General features: G+C 41.4%; 1 protein-coding gene across 1 annotated transcript in view; it reads right to left on the reverse strand.

The window, feature by feature from the left end:
* Positions 1-4,490, reverse strand: part of CRYBG3 (crystallin beta-gamma domain containing 3) — a 118,577-nt gene extending 114,087 nt beyond the window's left edge. The window contains exon 1 of the mRNA XM_040980602.1: positions 4,145-4,490. Within this exon, the coding sequence (XP_040836536.1) occupies positions 4,145-4,293 (149 nt within the window). The 5' untranslated portion in view covers positions 4,294-4,490. The remainder of the gene's footprint in view (positions 1-4,144) is intronic.
* Positions 4,491-19,738: the final 15,248 nt, after the last annotated feature.

Here is a 19,738-nt window from a genome sequence, read left to right on the forward strand (position 1 = left end):
ATGGTGTGGAGTAAACCAAATCAAGCTTCTGATGCCCCAACCAACCAGCAGATTCACTTTACACTTGAGCTGGACAAAGCAGATGCCAACTTGAGTAAAACGCAGCCCTGCCCACGAGTCTTGGGATCCTATTTTGCCTTCTTTCCATCAATGACACTCTACCAGATTACCCAACATAACAGAAAAAAGATTACATATATATACATTGTACCTGGAATGGGCCACATTACCATTCATTCCAGAGCAAAGTGAGGAAGGGCCCATTCAAGCACACTGTCCCCTGAGTTGTTGAAGGAACACAGTTTAGAGGTGCTGTAGAGGGAGGTATGTAGACAAGAACCAGCCTGAGTTAGACACATCTGAGTTCAACTCCTACCTCTGAAACTCACCTCTCATGATTCAATGTCAATCACTTCCCAGTGGGAGTGTTACCACTCTGACCCCTGTCTAACTGGATGGAGGTGTTTTGAGTTACACCAATGACCAGAAGATGCCACTGGCAATTAGTGGGCAGGGTCAGGATGCCAAACAAATCGTGCTAAGGACAGGAGAACCCAGTTCAAAGAACTGTTCCACCCAAAATGCCTATAGCACCTAGCACTAAGCACTCTCCCATTCTTAGTTTCCTTAACTTTCAGTGGTGACAATTAAGCAAAGGAAATGTTCAAGCTGTGTATAAGGGCTGAGATGGCGCAAGTACCCCTTCCAGGAGTAAATGCACGATTCTTGATAAATGTCCTTCTCACATGACTATCTCCTTCCCAACTTGCAAGTGTTACAGGCAGCTCATTTTAAACAGGTCTATCATGCATGATACAGTAAACAAAATTGAGCAACCATTTCCTCAAAGCCAATAAAAGGCAAGTATCCCTTCCAGTTTCAGATTTCAGCAATATCTGCTCAATAAGCTTTTGCACTTAAATCAACAGCTAAACACTAACTCGCCAGAGACCCAGATGCAACCTAATTTTCTCACTGCCTCTTTCACATTATCTCACTGAGGGATACAGTCCCTTACAGAAAACAAGCATGTGCAGGCCTTTGCCTAGTCCACAATACCTCTTCTAGCTATGGTCCTGGCAAAATTTTCCACCTAAAGAAATATCACCAGTTCCTTGAAGCCTCAGTTAAAAATCACCTCTACCATGAAGCCCTTCCTGGTCTCCCCTAATACTGCTAAAGAGTTCATTTTGATGTGCTCATGAACAGACCTTAGCTTAACCACTGTGAGTCTTAAGGTGGACTCTGGGAATTCTCCAGTTTCCTATGAAAACTTCAATTGGAACTTTATATTTATATTTTAGATCATATATAATATACATGAATATTTTAGGCATGTACATATGTAAAATTTAAATATATGGGTGTATGTACACTTCCTGAATCTGCCTGGTCTACCACCCAGGGCGTGAGCATGACCGAGCAACGTGAGTGCCCACAGGTGAGTCTGGCTGCTCACAGTGCTAACAGTAACAGGCCTTCATTAATTGCTAATGACGAATGAGAACAGAGCAGCAGCAAACTCAACATATAAAGGATGTGTTCACATCTAAGGAAGACCAACTCACCTCAAAAACAAAGGAAACCCTGGGAAACCCCAGTGCCTATTAAACTGTGTCATAAAATAGTAATAATACCCAAAGGAAACTCAGAACATCATGCAAAGTAGTAGTGGCACCCCTAGCCCAAGCCCACACATCCCACCCCCAACCCCACAAGAGACCTTTGCACCACAGCTTTGGTATATCACCAGAACAGGAAAATGTTGTAAATTTGGCTTTAATTGGCCTCATAAGTCAATTTTTCTGCTAGGAAACTTTACAAGTCTGTTCTGAGAGAACATCTGTATCATTTTGCAGTTTCACATGTGTCAGTTATTTAACTTCACTGTAACACCCGAAAAAGAAGACTTCCAACAACACAAACTTGAGTAAATGCATTCCACGTACACTGCCCAGCCAGAGGGCAGGCATTGATCCTTCATGCTTATTAACAGACCTGGGAGTCAGAGGCGCAGCACAGGGTCTGACACAGGCTCACTCTATAACCCTGTTTGCTGCTGTTGTTTTTTTTCAAAGGAGGAAGCTAATCATGTTCCCTACAATGTTGCTACTAAAAGCAATTGCGAAAACTGTCAGGTGCTACACAGGTGACAGGTATTAGCATGATTTTGTTCAAGTGTTTTCAGTTTCTCATAGCTGCAGGAGAAAGGGCCCCTTTTCCAGGATCTCCCTCAGCCCAGGGGGCATACTAACTGAAAGGACCACTCCTGGACGTCTGAAATCACTACTGCACAAGATAAAGGCTGTTCTCTCTAAGTCTAAAAGTTTCTATTGCCACAAAGAAAATCCAGTCAAAACACCCTTTGATTTTGAAGTAAGATCACAGTGACAATTTCAACTGCTTCCAATCTTGTTAATACCAGGGTGTTGTGTTACTGGGACATTTGGTACTACAAGACATTTCCATTTGTTTCATTAAACTTTCAATAAAGGCTTTGTGTTTGTTTATATCCTTGAAAAGAAAAGATTTAAGCTCATTTGAAACAGTGCAACGCCCACGCAAGGGATTATCTGGTATCCCCTTAACATCTGGCAAGTTCTAAAGTAGATGAGGGCAAAAAGAAGCGTTTCTAGGAGCACAATTAAAATTTTCATTGCCAAAAAGCCACAGCCTTTGTCTAGCTAGAAAAGATGAGAGAAGTGGGAGATAAGGAACCAGCTGCCAGCGTGGTCACAGCTCCAAGAGATTAGAATGAAGGTCCAAATAAGGCAGGGAGAACCTGAAACTGCCCTGCTTCTGCCTTTTTTACACTCACTCTCCACTTCCTGGTGTTGCCTGGAGTTTAGCTAGAATTTCTTTTGGAGCCTCCTTTGATACTATGCAAAATGGTTAGCGCTGTTACAGGGGTGGCAGCCACTGTCTGCCCACAGCAGCAGAACTATCTGGCATCCCCCTCCGGCAGACCTGTCAGATCTCAGAGCTATTTTTAGCCACTGTGTAACTTTGAATTGTAAACTCTCGGCAGTCAGACGCAACAGTAGCTCAGACTTTCCAGGAGAATTGCCGGTGGGTTCCACCAGGCACTTTCTTGGAAGGGTGTGTCTTATTAATAGAGGATCTTAATGGAGATGTTTCCCAAGCAGGGTAAACGAGGGGGAACATCCACGACTAAACTCAAATCACAAAACTTGAGCGCAAGTGACCCAGCCACCGTTTTCCGTTTGGGATCTACTTTGCCTTGGAACCAACGACCAAGTGTTTAGCAAACATCTCGAGTGCGTCTCCCAGTGAAGAGGGTAACATTTTTTGCTGCATGCTGAGGGAGAGGCAGGAGGGGGTCTAACACGCCCCTCTTCCCATCCTATGTTGAAAACAATGAGGAGCATTTCCTTTAACCCCCGACTCCTGCCCCAAGGTGGGAGAAAAAGAAAGGACATTTTAAGGGAAACACTTTCTTTAAAAACCAGGGGATTGTTTTCGACAGGCGCAGAAAAGAGGGTGACAGAGCAGGCAGGGCAAGTCTGAGTGACGGAAACGAATACAGTCCATTCCAGGTTGAGGCAGACGCTACGCAAGAGACTCGGCAGAGAAAAGTAGGTAATAAAAACGTGTAGTCGACAGCCCACGAGGATAGCAATTTTGTTTCCAATGATGTTTTGGGAATTATGCTCACTTTAAAAAAAAATCACATTGACAAGATAGATGTATATGAAGTGGCAAAACCGCAGGCGAGGGCGTGCCGCCAGCGCGGTATTTACCGGCTCCGCGCGCGCGGCCCTCGGTCGCGCCCCGGCTCCCCGTGCCCCGCACTGCAGTCCGCGGACCCCGGATCGTCCCGGCCGCACCTTGGCAGGGCAGCGTGCGCACGGGACGCGGGAGGGATTCCCGTCCCGGGAGAGGGTTGGGCACGGAGAGCGCACCTCCCGCCCGCGGGGACAGAACTTTTCCGGGATTCTAGCCCACGCAGGAGAGGGGAGCGCGGCACGGAGAGGAAACTTCTGCAATGGAGGAAAGAGAACAGAAAGTAGTGAGCCAAGGCGCTGCCCGGCCGGACAGCGGCTCGCGGCGCGCGGTCAGGCCGTGAGCTCCCGTCCCGCGAATCCGCCTTCCCCACCGCCCACGACGTCCCCGCGGCTCCCACCTGGCAGCGCCCCGACCGGCAGCGGGCGGCTGGGTTATTCCTGGCTTCTCCTCCTCTTCCTCTTCCTTGTCCCGGGAAAGGCTTCGGGGAGCGAAGAACCGAGAAAAGCTGTGCCAGGGGGCGCTGCCCCTCCTCCGGCCGCCGGACATCTCCCCGGAGCTGCTCTCGGCCCGGGACAGTGTGCGTCAGTTTGGAGCCGAGCCCGACCCGGCCCGGCCCGGCCCGACCCGACGACTCGGGACCCGGCGAGGGCGGGATCCGACGGGGCGCGAGGCGCCAGCGCGGGTCAGTGCATCCCGAGCGGGAGAGGTACGGGCGCAACGCGCTCCCCGCGCCGCAGCTGCTGCTCGCGCCGCGGCGGCCGCTCCTCCTCCCGCCCTCGCCCGGCGCGGCCCGCCCCTCGGGAGGAGTCAGCGGCCGCAGCACCGCCCGGAACCCCGAGCCGCCGCCACCCCGCCGAGGGGAGAGGGGTTCCCAGGGTGAGAGCCTGAGAACCCCAGAGGACCGGAGCAGCCCAGGATGCCCGGCACCCAAAGCAGACCAGGCTGCGCCCACTTGGCTTTGCTTTCAAGTGCGCCTTAGTTGTCTATGGTGGAGTCAGGGTGCGAAAAGTTATCACACATGCAAAGTTTTAAGTCTACGAACCTGGGTCTGTGAACACAACCGGTGTACGACAATCGCCAACAGCTGCCTCCCAAATTCTGCTTTATCCGCCCGCGCCGCGGTCGCGGTCTGCCCGGCCCGAGTCCCGTGGATACAGGGGGCGGTGCTGGCCCTGCTGGGGACTCGCTGCTTGTTCTCCTGGTGGAGTACCGAGTGATTTTCCCGTGCTCCAGTACCCTCAAAATTTTCCCTCTCCGCGTTTACTCCGCGAACCCTTTTACAACACGACACAGATCAAAACCACAAGTGTGATTCAGATTTGTGAATGCCAAGGCAAGTGTGTTTGGTAGTCAGTACCCAGACGTCGTTGAAATCTGGAAATGAGAAGGTTTTTAAGACTCCTTAAAGTTAACGTCTAAACACGCAGCCAGCGTGGTTTACCTTCCTGTTTTATAGCCTAGTAGGCAAGGCAGAAGGCCCTTGAGAGGCTCATGCACCGCAGGTGTTTTGATTTTGTGTCAAAGCGAACTGCCCTTGGCGCACAAATCAAGAAAGTGATACGACGTCCGTTCAGTGTAGTTCATACACAAGCAAAGGAGATAAAAAGTGAAACCTCAACAGCAGTTTGTCGGGGGTCGAGAAAGCTTGGGGTAGTCCCAGCTCCAGCTTTGAACCCTGGAGGCGAAAGCTGCTTACGGCCCAGGCACATCCCTGGGTCAGTTCAGCCACAGGTTCTAGTCCAGAGCCTGCCTGCTGCCTACAGCAGCCTCCCCAGCTCCCACTAAGGGCGGTGCTCCCTGCGGCTAGATTGGGCCCAACCAAGTCCACCTGGACACCCCAGACTCTTCCCCCTAGATTTCACTTTTGTTTCTCTTCTCCGCATGAGTCAGAGAAAATCGCAAAGGCAAAGCTGATACATTAAAAGGTCCTCATTCTAGCCTATTTTCGGATGGACTGTCCACTGAAAGTTCACAGATCAGAAAGCCCCAAGGAAAACATGTAAACCAACAGAGGAAACAAACTGTTCCCTTCAGCTGGAAGGCCGGGAAGGTAATTATCTCGCGGAAGGAATGCTAAAAGACTAGCAGATGAGGCTGGCATGTGTCCTGGGACTGTGGCAGGCGTCACTACCCCAGTGCTTACCTAGAGGGCTCCTGGTTCAGGAAGTCATTTCTGGGCATAAAAGTGGGTGGGAGAGAGTAATATTTACTAAGGGCAATGATTTTAAATAATATTTCTCCTAAAAATAGTTCTCAAGAAAAATGTTGTTAGTCCACATATTTCTCAATAGCTGATGTCTGGGTAGCGCGAAGGCATTACCAGGTGTAAATCCTGAAGGTTCTTTGGAAGGGGGAGAGAAGAGGGAATGCTATTCAGGTAGAATTCCTACAAATAATGAACCTACAGAGATGTGAGATGTTGTAAATGGGAGAGGCCCCCGTGCAGGTGCGACTGCGCAGAAAACCACCCCCACCTGACAGCACTCTGAGCTCCCCTTGGGCAGGCAGTGCACCAGGATGAATTTCTAAACGCTGCCGCGCCTCTGTCAAGGCAGTCACTTCATTCTTCAAAGTGCTTGAATTCTCCTCCATCTGCTTTTCCAATGTTGAAAACAGGTGTCGCAGATGTCCTACATCTTTGTATTTTGAACTCATAAGATTCTAAGAATGTAAGATTACGTAAGAAGGCCCGTAAAAAGATCAAATTTTAGAGTTGTACAAACCTCAGAGATGCGAAGTTATCACTCCTGCCCTCAAGTATCCACGCACGCACACATTCAGCAATCCTCAGCCCAAGCACCCACAGCAGCGTGTCTACTGGGAAGCTGACGTAGCTCAGGTTTCAGGGTGCCTCTCTGGCAGTCTTCCCTGGCAGCTCAGCAATGGGATCACACGCTCACCCATCTATAACATTTACCAAAGTAAATATTGTAACTTATGTGCACTGAGACCATGATGTATCTCCCTTGGGATTTTTCCTCCAGCAGACTCTTCCAGGAGTTAGGTGGTGTCCGAGGTATTGTGTGTTGGAATCTGCTGGGGAATTTTAATCATGGATACATTCAGTGTGGATTTGGTGGGGGTATATTTAGATTCTCAGCCTTAGGTTGCTTACATTTGTCAGTCCGTTGTGCAGCTCACCAAGCATTACAACCGAGACAGAGGGCCACTGGTTCTAGCAAGCCCTGAACATGTCCTGTGGTCCTTGACAATACAGGCATGTGGGTCGTAGAGGGGAAACAAACTTTGAAATGTAAAGCAGCAGCAAGTGTCACATGGAAAATGATACCAGGCAAGAGAAAAATTACTTCTAATGGAGGTAAGTTCTTTCATGTTTTCAATAATGCAGCAAACATATTTTAAAATTAAAATGTTAATTACATTATTTATAGAGAAGACTGTCGTAATTTGATGCAGCTGTACAATGAGTGATGATGGAATCATTTCCCTCTCCTTAAACACTTATCATTTTATTGTGTCAGGAAGCTTTGAGCTCCTCCCTTTATTCTTTTTATGATACATAGTGAATTACTGTAAGCTATAATCGCCCTAGTATAATATTAAACATCAGCTGATTCCTCCTGTGTGGCTGAATCGTAGGCCCCTTTATGAAACCTCCCTCTACCCTTTCTGACCTCCACTGTCCCCCATTCTACTCTCTACTTCAGTGGAAACAACTTTATCAGCTTCCACACATGAGCCGGGACACACAGTAATCACCGATGTTATTTCAACCTGACATAGTATCTTTCAGTCCCAAAATGCACTATACTTTTTTCCCCCTTTTGATGTGAATCATATGAAACAGTATTTAGCAGAATGTCTATTCGTAACACAGAAACCTGTAACACCACAGTGAATATCTCTGTGTATGGCATTACATGTTTACAAATTGCACATTATTCTATCAATAACAAGATCAATCAGAAGAGGCAAGATTGAATTACTCTGCCATTATGTAGAGAAAATATGAGAAGGTTTTGTGAATTAATTTTGCTAGAAAGGAAGAGGGAAAAGATGGAGAGATCTTCCACCTGAGGGTTCACTTCCCAATTGTCCAGAGCAGCCAGACCGCGTCAGGGCAAGGCCAGAAGCTGGCTACTCAACCTGGGTCTCCCATGTGGGTAAAGGACCCCAACTACTTGAGGAATCACCTGCTGCCCCCACGGTGCACATTAGCAGTTGAAATCAGACGTGAAAGCCCAGTCCCGGGTATTTCAATATTGGGTATGAGTTTCCAATGTGGCAGCTGAATGACTGTGCCAAATACCTGCCCCCTAGAAACTTCTGTCATGTGAAATACTATCAAAACATATGCCACCAAAATACAAGAAAAGGGATATTGTAGAGGGGTCCCAGAAAGTTAGAACAATGCATTGCTTTCATAGGCTTTGTTACACTTAGAGTATTAACCTTTTAAGTTAGTGATCCATATAATTACATTCAGTATCATTACTCAGTTTTGTATCTACTAATTCTTAGTCTAAATTGCTTTTCTTTAAAAAGAGTATCTCAAATTGTAGAAGCTTCCTGTCTCATAAAACCTAGATATGTAGAAAGTTCACTATGTGTCACATACCTATTCATTCTTAGGAACAGTGATGGATAAGGTCAAGTGCTCCACCTCAAAAAACAAGTCTGACAGGGGAAACACATGGGTAAAGAGGCTACGATGAGAAATATTGTTATGGGCAAATACAGGATGCATCCCCAGCTTACAGGATTCCGGAACGCTCGCTAGAGGAATAGCTTTTTAGGCTCTCCTCTTCTCTGCTTCTTGAGACCACATGACTTCTACAAAAAGACAACACTTCATGAGTTATGTGATATATGAGAAAAACTAAAGTTCACCATGGTATTATGGAAATTGCTATTCTAAAAGCACATGTACTATACGCCTCCAAAGTATGAGGCTAGACTGAAAGTGCTATTCCTTGAAAGCATTTAAACTGAGATGCAAAAGTAATTTAGAAATAATAAGCTTTTTTTGTTCCAAAAACTCCACCAGAGGGATAACTTCTGTGTATACCTCACAGCACAGTACTGATTGAGTGGCAGGTGGTCCAGGAATATGAAGACAGCTGTCAACATCAACGAAAGCAGCAGCCCATGAAAAAGCAGACAGATGGATCGGGGCACTTAGCTAGCTGCTTCCTAGAATAATAGCTGTACATGGCCAAATGAGGCAATGCCATGCTGCCCAGGGCATCAAAAAGCTATTACTGGATATAAGAGTGCAATTAGTAGATGGGGTAGGGGAATACCCCTCCCTTTCCTTTATCTGTTTACTCAAGATTCATCTCAGTAAATAAGAGAGGAGATGATAGCAGCATTTCTTACTCTTTCATTCTGATTAACACGGTTTGTAACACAGAGAAGTGCCCCAGTCTTGCTGTTTCAATGAGAGCAGATGGTGACATTTTTAGATAATTAGTTATGCAGACTTCTATGGGGTGCATGATGTTTTATGGTATTGTTTGGCTTTTATTTGCAGATCATCTGTAGACTGAAATCTTTCAAACACACATCCTTTAATGTTTAAATAACGTGTGTTAGACCTAAATTACATTTGCCCTCTTCTTCCTTTGTCACAGGAAGAGAAATGAACCCTCGAAACAACATGTAACATTATACATTGAAGATTAAATACATACTTTTCAAACAAGGTAAACTATCCTAATAGTCAAACACTGTACTTGAAAGTATATAAATGGAAAGAAAAATGTCTTTGCTAAACAGAAATTATAAAAGTTATTCTCCAATAGGTGTCACATCAATTGATGTGTCTTTTTGTCTGAATTAAACTCTATTGAAAACAGAAAGTTATATTAGGATACTACATTTTATTAATGCGGTTTTGTGCCATACATAATGGATCAGAATATTAATTTATTATTAGATGAGAAACTCTGCTCCTATATTATTTCTCCCCAAGATTCTTACTAGTAAATAGGACATGCACTGTATTATACACTTCTAATGCAATGTTGCTTTATTTAATTTTAAAAAGTTTATTTTTATTGAAAAACCAGATTTTCAGAGAGAAAGAGAGACAGAAAGATGTTACATCTGCTGCTTCACTCCCCAAAAGGCCACAGTGGCTAGAGCTGAGCTGATCCAACGCTAGGAGCATCCTCCAGGTTTCCCATGTGGATACAAGGTCCCAAGGACTTGGGCCATCCTCTAGTGCCTTCCCAGGCCACAGGCAGGGAGCTGGATGGGAATTGGAGCAGCTGAGACACAAACTGGTGCCCATATGGGATACTGGCACTTGCAGGTAGAGGATTAGCCTATAAACTCAAGGCACCAGCCCAGCAATGTTGTTTTTAAAGATTATTTTATTTGAAAGAGTTACAGAGACAGAAAATAGTTATTTATTTGAAAGTCGAGTTTACACACACACAAACACTCACATGTGGGAAGCGAGGAAGAGAGAGAGAGACAGAAAGTTTTTCTATCTACTTATTCACCCCCCAGATGGTACAATGGTCAGGAGTGAGTCAGGCCTGAGCTAGAACAAAGCTAGGACCCAGGTGCTTCACCCAAGTCTCCCACCCGAGTAACAGGGGCCCAAACACTTGGGCCATCTTCCACTGTTTTTCTTCACACAAGCAAGCAACTAGATCAGAAGTGGGACAGTGGAGACATGAGCTGCATCCATATGGGATTCCAGAATTACAGGCACTTTACCCAACAGGCAACTAAGGCCTGCTCCTGTGACAGTGCAGTTTTAACACCTATTCTGTAAAGAATAATCATGTATATATTCCCAAACTGCACTGCATTAGTGTTAATGGTAAATTTTCTCTAACAGGTTTCCATGAAAAAAAATTATACTTTGACGTTTTGTTACACAGTTGTACATGTTCCAGAAGCATGAGCTCTGCTATGATGGAGGATGGACACTCTGCACCCAGTATGATTTGTTGCAAATGGTTTAAAAACATGGCACTTAGGCAGCTGCTATTGTGAGCAAATGTTTTGATTAGAGAGAAAAAGCAGCTGGAAACGCTACATGTTGTCACATAAAATGAAGCACAGTTTTCACATGGGGATTTTACCTAATCTAAAATTGAGATTAACATTAGTTCTCTCATATGAGTTTTCTCTGCATGCACTAAACATATATTCACTTCTGTTGTCAATGAGAATGGAGACACAATCTATATAGTGCTGAATATATACTAGACATACTCATGTAGGAAAATATTATAGACTCCACCCTCAGATAATTTCACTAATAATTTTTCAGAACACATCATTTCAAAATATTGCTAATTTTGGAACAAAAATCCAAATGATCCTGTAGAGGAGATAATTTTTGGTTTTTTAGAAATCTGTAAAAATTCATGACACTGTAATTTAACTGTTTTTGCAAAAATTGAAAAGCAGACAGAGATCATTTTCGTCCGTCTCTTACCAGCTGAATTCCTTCCTCACTTTTCTCATTAAACCTCTCATTGGTATAGTAAAAAAGGAGTAACCCGTGAAGAGAGGTGAGACAGAGAAAAAGAAGTTAGGTTCTAGTTTAGGCTTGCCCCTAACTGTGTTCATGACTTCACACTGTTACACTTCATGCATGAGGCAGGCGATACTGAAATGTGTTCGATATGCTTTTTTATATGTATGCTATCATCAACAAGAAAAACTATAATAAGTCTTATTTAAAGTACTAATACACATTTTCACAATTATTTCTCACTTGGAAATAATTAAGATAACATAAATAAATAATAAAAAATAAAAAAAATGATTGGAATGAGTATGAAGTACTTGACTGGCAGAAGACAGTAATTACCCATCTGAATCCCTGTTGTGGTGGGATTTGATTAAGACAGCTCAGAAGCACCCTGTTAAGCAAGACAAGAAGCAGAAGAAATGCTTCCCTACATTTTTCAATACAAATGTTTTGACTCAAATATCAAAGTAAAAGGATAATTCTCATGACGAATTTCATATTAAAAACCATTCTTTAATTCATTTTCATGTTTGATTTTACTTTTTCTACTACCCTCTCACATATACAGTTTCTCTACAGGGTCATTTGGCTTATTTCTTATGTGGGTAAAGGTATTCAGTCACTGCTTTGAATTATCAAATCTAAAAGACAATTAAATGAACAAATCGGTTTTATAAATCCGTATAGCTGGCATTAATTTTAAGCAACCAAAAAATATCTGGTTGAACAGCAACTCTTCATCAAATGATCAGTCACATACATCATCAAATGAAGGAGCTGATCATATCACAAGATGCAGGCTACACCTGTAAGAGCATCAGCCAGATCCAGCCTGAGGGAAAGGGAAAGGAACTTACTAAATGTTTCCATGATTTTAGCTTTGGTGATTCCTACTACTTCATGAATATCCTGTAGACACCTTTCAGTTTCAATTATTTACATCAAACAATCGAACACAATGCATCTATTTTCAAAGAAAATTTAATCAGCTGTGGGCAAACTGTTCTTTAGTTCACCAGGATAGTCAGAGAACTAAAATATAAATTTAAAAATTTAACACTTATTTAAGAGTCAATCATTCATTCTGTTTCTGAAAAAATAAATTAAGTACTAAAGCTTCTGGAATTAAAAAAAAAATGTTGATAGATAAAAGAAAAATCTAGATAAGACCTAGTTTTAATTCCTCTACTATCAGCTGCTTCAAACTTAATTAGGAAAGTTGGTGGGAGGAATATATAATAAAAACAGAACAAGACAACAAAACCAGGATCACACTCTAAGGTCATTTTATAGCCATCTATGCCTCTACTAATCATTTATTGAATGCTTCCAGGCCTTGTGTCTAGGAATAGGAATAAACATTGTGATTTACCCTCAAGAAGCTTAGTCTTGGAGACTGAAACATACAACTCAGCAGCATTCACAAACACAAGCCAGTGCTGAGAAATGCTAAGAGCAGGAGCCAAGCTCCAGCATATAAGCCAGAAAGAAGACAGTGTCCAAACGAATGAGATGGTAGGCTATGGTTTGGATCAGGGATCTAGCTCACAAATCAAACCTCTATAAACATGAACCACAAAGTCCTCTAAGCAGAACCCAGAGAAAACTTGGATGGGAGCAGATTTGTGTCAAGAATATCACAATGGTCAAAAAGCAGTATCAAGAACCAAAGAAATGTACATAATAATAGGCCAACAATAGAAATGCACTTTGTATCTGTTTACTATCTGATTCAGTGAGGAAATATGGCAGTATATTGGTGCTACAATACTGTGAATCATCAAATACGATGTGTAATACAAGGACACACAGGGCTCTGGTATGTTAACATGAAACCACCTTTAATTGAACTCTTTGCTAAAAATCATTTGACCTTCTTTAAAATAATTGCATAATTAAAAAGTAAATAGCAATGATAAAGTATGAAATATGCAAGTGGGAAAACTGCACAGATCCTAGTGTGGCTCACATAATTCGAGTTTACAGTAGCCAATTACTACCTTAGACAGGTTAGACCTGTAAGTCAGGCCAAGTAAGTCTTACTACAGACAAAATACCCAATTTAGCATTAAAATTATGTGCATACAAGAATCAAACACCTTTGAAAGCTATTTAGCAAGCTTTTACTCCTAGTTAATACCTGGAATTCAATCTCAAAGTTGTCATGCTGGGCCTGGTGCAATGGCTTAATGGCTAAATCCTCACCTTGCAAATGCCAGGATCCCATATCGGTGCTGGCTCATGTCCTGGCTGCCCTCTTCCCATCCAGCTCCCTGCCTATGGCCTGGGAAAGCAGTAAAAGCTGGCCCAAAGCCTTGGACCCTGCACATGTGTGGGAGACTCAGAAGAAGCTCCTGTCCTGGCTTTGAATCAGCTCAGCTCTGGCCGTTGTGGCCATTTGGGGAGTGAATCAGTGGATGGAAGATCTTTCTCTCTGTCTCTCCTTTTCTTTGTAATCTGCCTTTCCAATAAAAGTAAATAATTTTTTTTAATTTTAAGTTGTAAGGTTTTTAGCATGCTACTAGGAAATCCAGAAAGGCAACAGTCAGTCTTCATGATTAGTGATTAAAGTACCTTTTCCTAACCCTAATCCAAAATTTTGGCAACTCTGTATTTTCACAAATTTCCAGTGATAGTAGACTAGAAATTGGTAATATTGTTTATTCTCTTCTCATTAGCAAGCCTTCCCTTCTCTTCCTTTCTCGATTTTATGTATTTATTAATTTTGGATTATATTCAGCAATTTGGAATATGATGAGAGTTGACTCTTGCTTTAATTGTAAAGAGAGCCTTTTAATGAGTGCAGGACAAAGGATCTAACAGGCCTTATCAATTGTAGTTTTTTTTTTAAAAAAAGATTTATTTATTTTTATTACAAAGTCAGATATACAGAGAGGATGAGAGACAGAGAGGAAGATCTTCCATCCAATGATTCACTCCCCAAGTGAGTGCAACAGCCGATACTGTGCCGATCTAAAGCCGGGAACCAGGAACTCTTCCCCAGGAACTCTTCTGGGTCTCCCACATGGGTGCAGGGTCCCAAAGCATTGGGCCGTCTTTGACTGCTTTCCCAGGCCATAAGCAGGGAGCTGGATGGGAAGTGGAGCTGCCGGGATTAGAACTGGTGCCCATATGGGATCCTGGCGTGTTCAAGGTGAGGACTTTAGCCACTAGGCCACGCCACCAGGCCCGATCAATTGTAGTTTTAATATAAATTGTGCTCAAAATGTGGGCAATTTTCCTTAGATCTAGCCCACATGTTGTGCCACCAAGTAGCCAATCTCAGGACTTAATCATAATATATCCTGCAGTTCAGGTTTTAGTGAATTTTAGATTCTTGTTGAAAGTTAAAGCGTAGGATTCGTAAAACAACTTTATGAGGTTGATTTCCCAGTCTCCTCTTGACAGTGTCACCAGTGCTTTTCAGCTCTACCAGATTCCCTGTGATAGCCTTCAGCCACAAAGGAGGGCAGTAGGACCCCCTTGGCTGCACACTTTCTGTGACTGTACTCCTGTGTGGCCCCAAGCAATGGCCTGATACAACAAAGGCATACACCCAACAGATAAGACCATGAATGCTTTTAAGTAAGAAAACATTCTTAGCTATATCATTATGTGTGGTCATATACCTTAAAATTGTCAATATCCATAAAATGAGTCGTGTTATAAATGTTTCTACATTTTACGACATAGTTGAAGACTACCAACACTAGTCAATAATTTTTTCAAACTACTGGTCAAAACTCATGGAAAAGTAAGGAAGTCCAAACCAGGTCCACGGGCATAATCTGGATTTTGAATACTATTTTAGAAATATAACGTGTCTAATGTTTCAGAATTTTCCCCATCACTTGCCACATGTTTAGGAAAAGGAAATAAAATAAATACTCCCTGAATTTTCTTTTCTTGAAGGAAAAGTAAAGAAATTCAAAGAGAACTGTTTTTCAGCCATTTACATATAATTTTCATCTTTAATATAATTATTTAACAAAAAAAGTACTTTCAAGTTATTCTTCCAATTTACAAAAATCTTCAGCTTTACTGAAAAGTCACATAGAGGTATAGCCTAGAGTTGGATCTTCCAGACTGAAAATTTGAGTTATTCCTTTTATTTGCAATATAACTGTAGGCAAGTTACTTAACCTCTTTTGCCTCACTTACATCATGTGTAACTGGGGCTAACAGTTTATGTAAAAGGCCCCCAAAGTAAATATTTTATGCTTTGTGGGTAACACAGTTTCTGTTGTTCTTCCTCTTTTTTTTTTTTCTTTCCTAACAACTCTTTGAAAATACAAAATCATTATTGGCTTAAGGGCTATACAAAAAGTTTCTCAGTAGTTTGTTGATGCTTGATTCATATAATGGAGAAAATAAAAGCATTTACTTCCTGGGGTTATGATTAACTGAATCAACGTATGAAACATGTTTTCAAAGCATGGGCATATGATTAAAGTTATAAAAGTGTTTATTGTTGCCACTATTATTTCTAGCCAAATTTTATTTACAAGACACTTGCTGTTCTTGGATGACTTCTATAACTCTGTGATTTGAAATCTGAAGAAAGGTTTGTCTTTGCTGGTTTAATATTAACTGCCAGGAGACACATTCTGCACAGCAAACTGATGGAACCTCTAAATGTAGTATTGAAACAGAAAAGAGTGACATTAAAAGATGGTTCTGATGTAGTCTTTTGGAAATCTGGACAGGAGCAACCTTATTGAAAAAATTCACTATGAAAATGTCAGGGCCAAGTTACTTGAAACATTGAATTAAACACATCAATCATTTCTCAATGACATGGTATTCTTATTCTCTCTCTGCTCACGTAAGTACACACACTTCTTCATTTACATGAACTCATAATATCACTTATTTTTTAAACCGAGAAATAAGAGGGAATAACTAGAATGCAAAATACAAGTACAAAGTCAGCAAAAACTGATGGTTTTTAAAATGCACAAGTTAAATGCTAATTTTCCCTTCAGTATAGTAATGTACTAATCATTTATGTTCTCTCAAAATTCACTTGTTGAAATCTGAACTCCTAATGTGGTGACATTAGGAGAAAGGGTCTTTTAGAGGTGACTAAGTCATAAAGATAGTCACTTGAGGATACAACAGGATTCATGCCTCTATTAGTGGGGGCCCAGAGTTGTTTTCGAAATGTCTTTTTGCATATGAGTTTCAAGAAAACAGTCTGTCATTCTAATGTGGGGTCTTACTAGAACCCTACCGTGTTGGCAGCCTGACCTCAGACTTCCAGGCACCAGAATTGTGAGAAATAGATTCTGGCAACTTGTAAGCCACCTTACAAACTCAGTTGTTTGAAAGTAACCTTAACTGTCTAAGACAACTGTTCTTTAGAACAACTGAATATAGAATGATTTCATGAGAAATGAAATTAAAAGGTAATGTTGGTATTTAAAAAAATTGAAATCTATGCATTTCAGAGGTCTTCAAAGATCCTTTAGGGGCTGGCATTAGAAGTAGCAGTTACAAAACTGGCTGGGATACCTCTGTCCCACCTATGTAGAGTGACTGGGTTCAAGTCTCGGCTCTGCTCTCAGTTCTACCTTACTGCTAGTGCATTAGCCTGCAGCAGCTGACACCTCTAGCGGTCACATGGCCACTGTCCATGTGGGGCTTGGATTGAGCTTATGGTTCCTTGGCTTCACCTGACCCAGGCCTAGTGGTGAACCTGCAGGTAAGAGCTGTGCTCGCTTGGGCAGCACATATACTAAAACTGGAGTGAAAGAGATAACAGCTTTCTATCTGCTTCTATCCCTCAAATAAATAAACACAAATAATTCTTTAAAATACTCATGGAAAATGCATATGATGAAAAAAGTACATGCATACTTCAAAATTTCTTGAAACACAACTGTTTTTAATTCCACTTCTCCCTGAAATTTTTTAAGTACTCTTGTATTTATAGAATTAACATGTGAAAAATTTCAGAGAAAGAAATATCTCAACCAAGAGAAAATACTTAATAGGCAAGTTATGAATGAAAACCAATGATTAAAACTCAACTTTCGGGCCCGGGGCGGTGGCGCAACTGATTAAGGTCCTCGCCTTGCACGCCCCGGGATCCCATATGGGCACCGGTTCTAATCCCGGCAGCCCCGCTTTCCTTCTAGCTCCCTGCCTGTGGCCTGGGAAAGCAGTCAAGGACGGCCCAAGGCTTTGGGACCCTGCACCCGCGTGGGAGACCTGGAAGAGGCTCCTGGCTTTGGATCAGCATAGCATCGGCCGTTGCGCTCACTTGGGGGGTGAATCATCGGACGGAAGATCTTCCTCTCTGTCTCTCCTCTCTGTATATCTGCCTTTCCAATAAAAAAAATAATAAAAATAAATCTTTAAAAAAAAACCTCAACTTTCATGGGAAAAATATTGTGGTGTGGCTTGTTAAGCTGCAGCTTGGGAACCCCGCATCCCATACTGGAGTGCTGGTTTGAGTCATGGATACTCTGCTTCCCATTCAGCAGACAACGGTTCAAGTGCATGGGCCTGGAGTTCCTGGACTCCAGGACTGCAGTTCCTGGACTCCAGGACTGCAGTTCCTGAATTGGCTGTTTTGGACATTGGGAAGAGCATTATTGGACAGAAGACCTTTCATGCTTTCTACCTCTTGAAAAGATGGCAACAAAGAAACATTGTAAACACCTTAAGTCTTGTGATTTATTAGGCATAAGCTGGATAAGGCCACATACAAATACTAAAAAACAACCCAGCAGGTTAAGTTTTGAACATTTTACAAGGTGTTATAATTAAATATAGGACTCACGGAATTAAACCTTATAACCCAATGATGTCTAAGCATAAAAAAATACTTGTTTCAGTTTTAATGATATACCTTAATTGTATGTAAATACAAATGCAATAATTTCAGTTTATACACACTTATGTGGTATAATGTGAGTATACTATTGCCACACTTGCCTCTATATCATCTTCATAGGGAGATGTAGAGTGGGAACAGTTGTTTATAAATTATAAATTATATCCTGAATATTAAATAAACAAATGCAAAAGTACATACTTGTCTAGGAAGGAATTACTGCAGTTCAAAATTTAAATAGTATTAATCAAACAGTTGTCCTGGAATTCTATGTTTCCCACTACCATTGACATCTGATATCTTTGTTAATGAAAGGATGTTTTCAACAATTTTAGTTGTTATTTGGGCAGATCATCCTTAATATAATATCTGCAGTGCTCCTATATCTTGAAATATTCATTTTAAATAATATGGCTTGGTTCAGAAAGCTAAGAACACCACTTACTGGCACTAACCTTAGGCAAATTCTATAATCTTTAAAGCTTTCAGTTTCTAATTTATAAAACAGAAATTGAACCCACATATAATGTTATTGTGAGGGCCAAATGATATACAGTGCTGTATCTGTAATTAATGCCTGGTTCATGAAACAGTGATCAGATAGTGATTTCAAACAACCCTTTCGCTATCCTCCTAAAATAGTTACAGCACATCAATTCTGTAAAAAAAAAAAAAAAAAACAAAAACCAAAAAACAAATAAAAAACCCACAGTAATAATTTTCTCATCATGTCTTTTCTATATTTGAGGTAATTTTAGCTTGATGACATTCTCAGTTTACAACCTCATCAAAACAACTTAATAGAGGCTGGAATGTTATGGATAGTTTTCAGTTTGCCAAATGCCAAATCATTGATACTTCTGATCTTGGAGAAACTGGATTATAGAACTTCAGCCGTAGTTTTTAAATTATTTTATTAATATTTGTATAAAACATACTGTTCGTATAGTTACTATATAACACATCTCTATTATTTACGTTTTTGTCTTGTTTTTATCATTTTCATAGCTAAGATTATTAAAATGTAGCACATCGCAAATGATAGTTCTCTTTATAAGAAATATTTGCCAGTATTGGCATCACGGTTCTAAAAAGTGTTTCTCAGTGATTAAAGTGAAAGCACCTATTTAGAATTCATAATTATAAACAGTCTTAAAGTTGTGAGAACTAACACAATTTGGAGATATGTCTATACTTTAGAAAACCTTTATGTGGCAGTTTATGCTTAGAAAAAATTTTGAGCTACAGTTCATTTCAGCAAAGTAGCAAATTGGAGGCTTTTGAGAGAAAAAAATTGAGACGTCAGTAATAATAATTACTGAAGAATCAAACATCAATTTACTTTTATACGTCTTAATCTGAAGTTACTGTATTTTCACTCAGCCAATGAAATAAAATGTGATACTATGTTTGAGAATGTTCTCAAATATCCCTCATTAAACTTTAACTTCTCTGAAGACAAGGTGTGACTTACCTGTCTTCGCCATCACTGCCTAAGAGAGTCTGATTAGCATAGAGATATTCAATATGTACTGAATATATAAGTTTAGCTTAACTTGGTCTTGTATCATTTATGAATGCTTCATGGTAAACAAGCCATTTTAACAATTCCATTTAACAAGCCAGGGTAAACAATACCATTTTAGCAAAACATTAATCTTTTCAGCTTTAACAAAGCACACCAGTTATTC

This window comes from Ochotona curzoniae, unplaced genomic scaffold, assembly GCF_017591425.1.
Source record: "Ochotona curzoniae isolate NIBS_2020 unplaced genomic scaffold, NIBS_Ocur_1.0 contig_3498, whole genome shotgun sequence".
Taxonomy (NCBI): Eukaryota; Metazoa; Chordata; class Mammalia; order Lagomorpha; family Ochotonidae; genus Ochotona; species Ochotona curzoniae.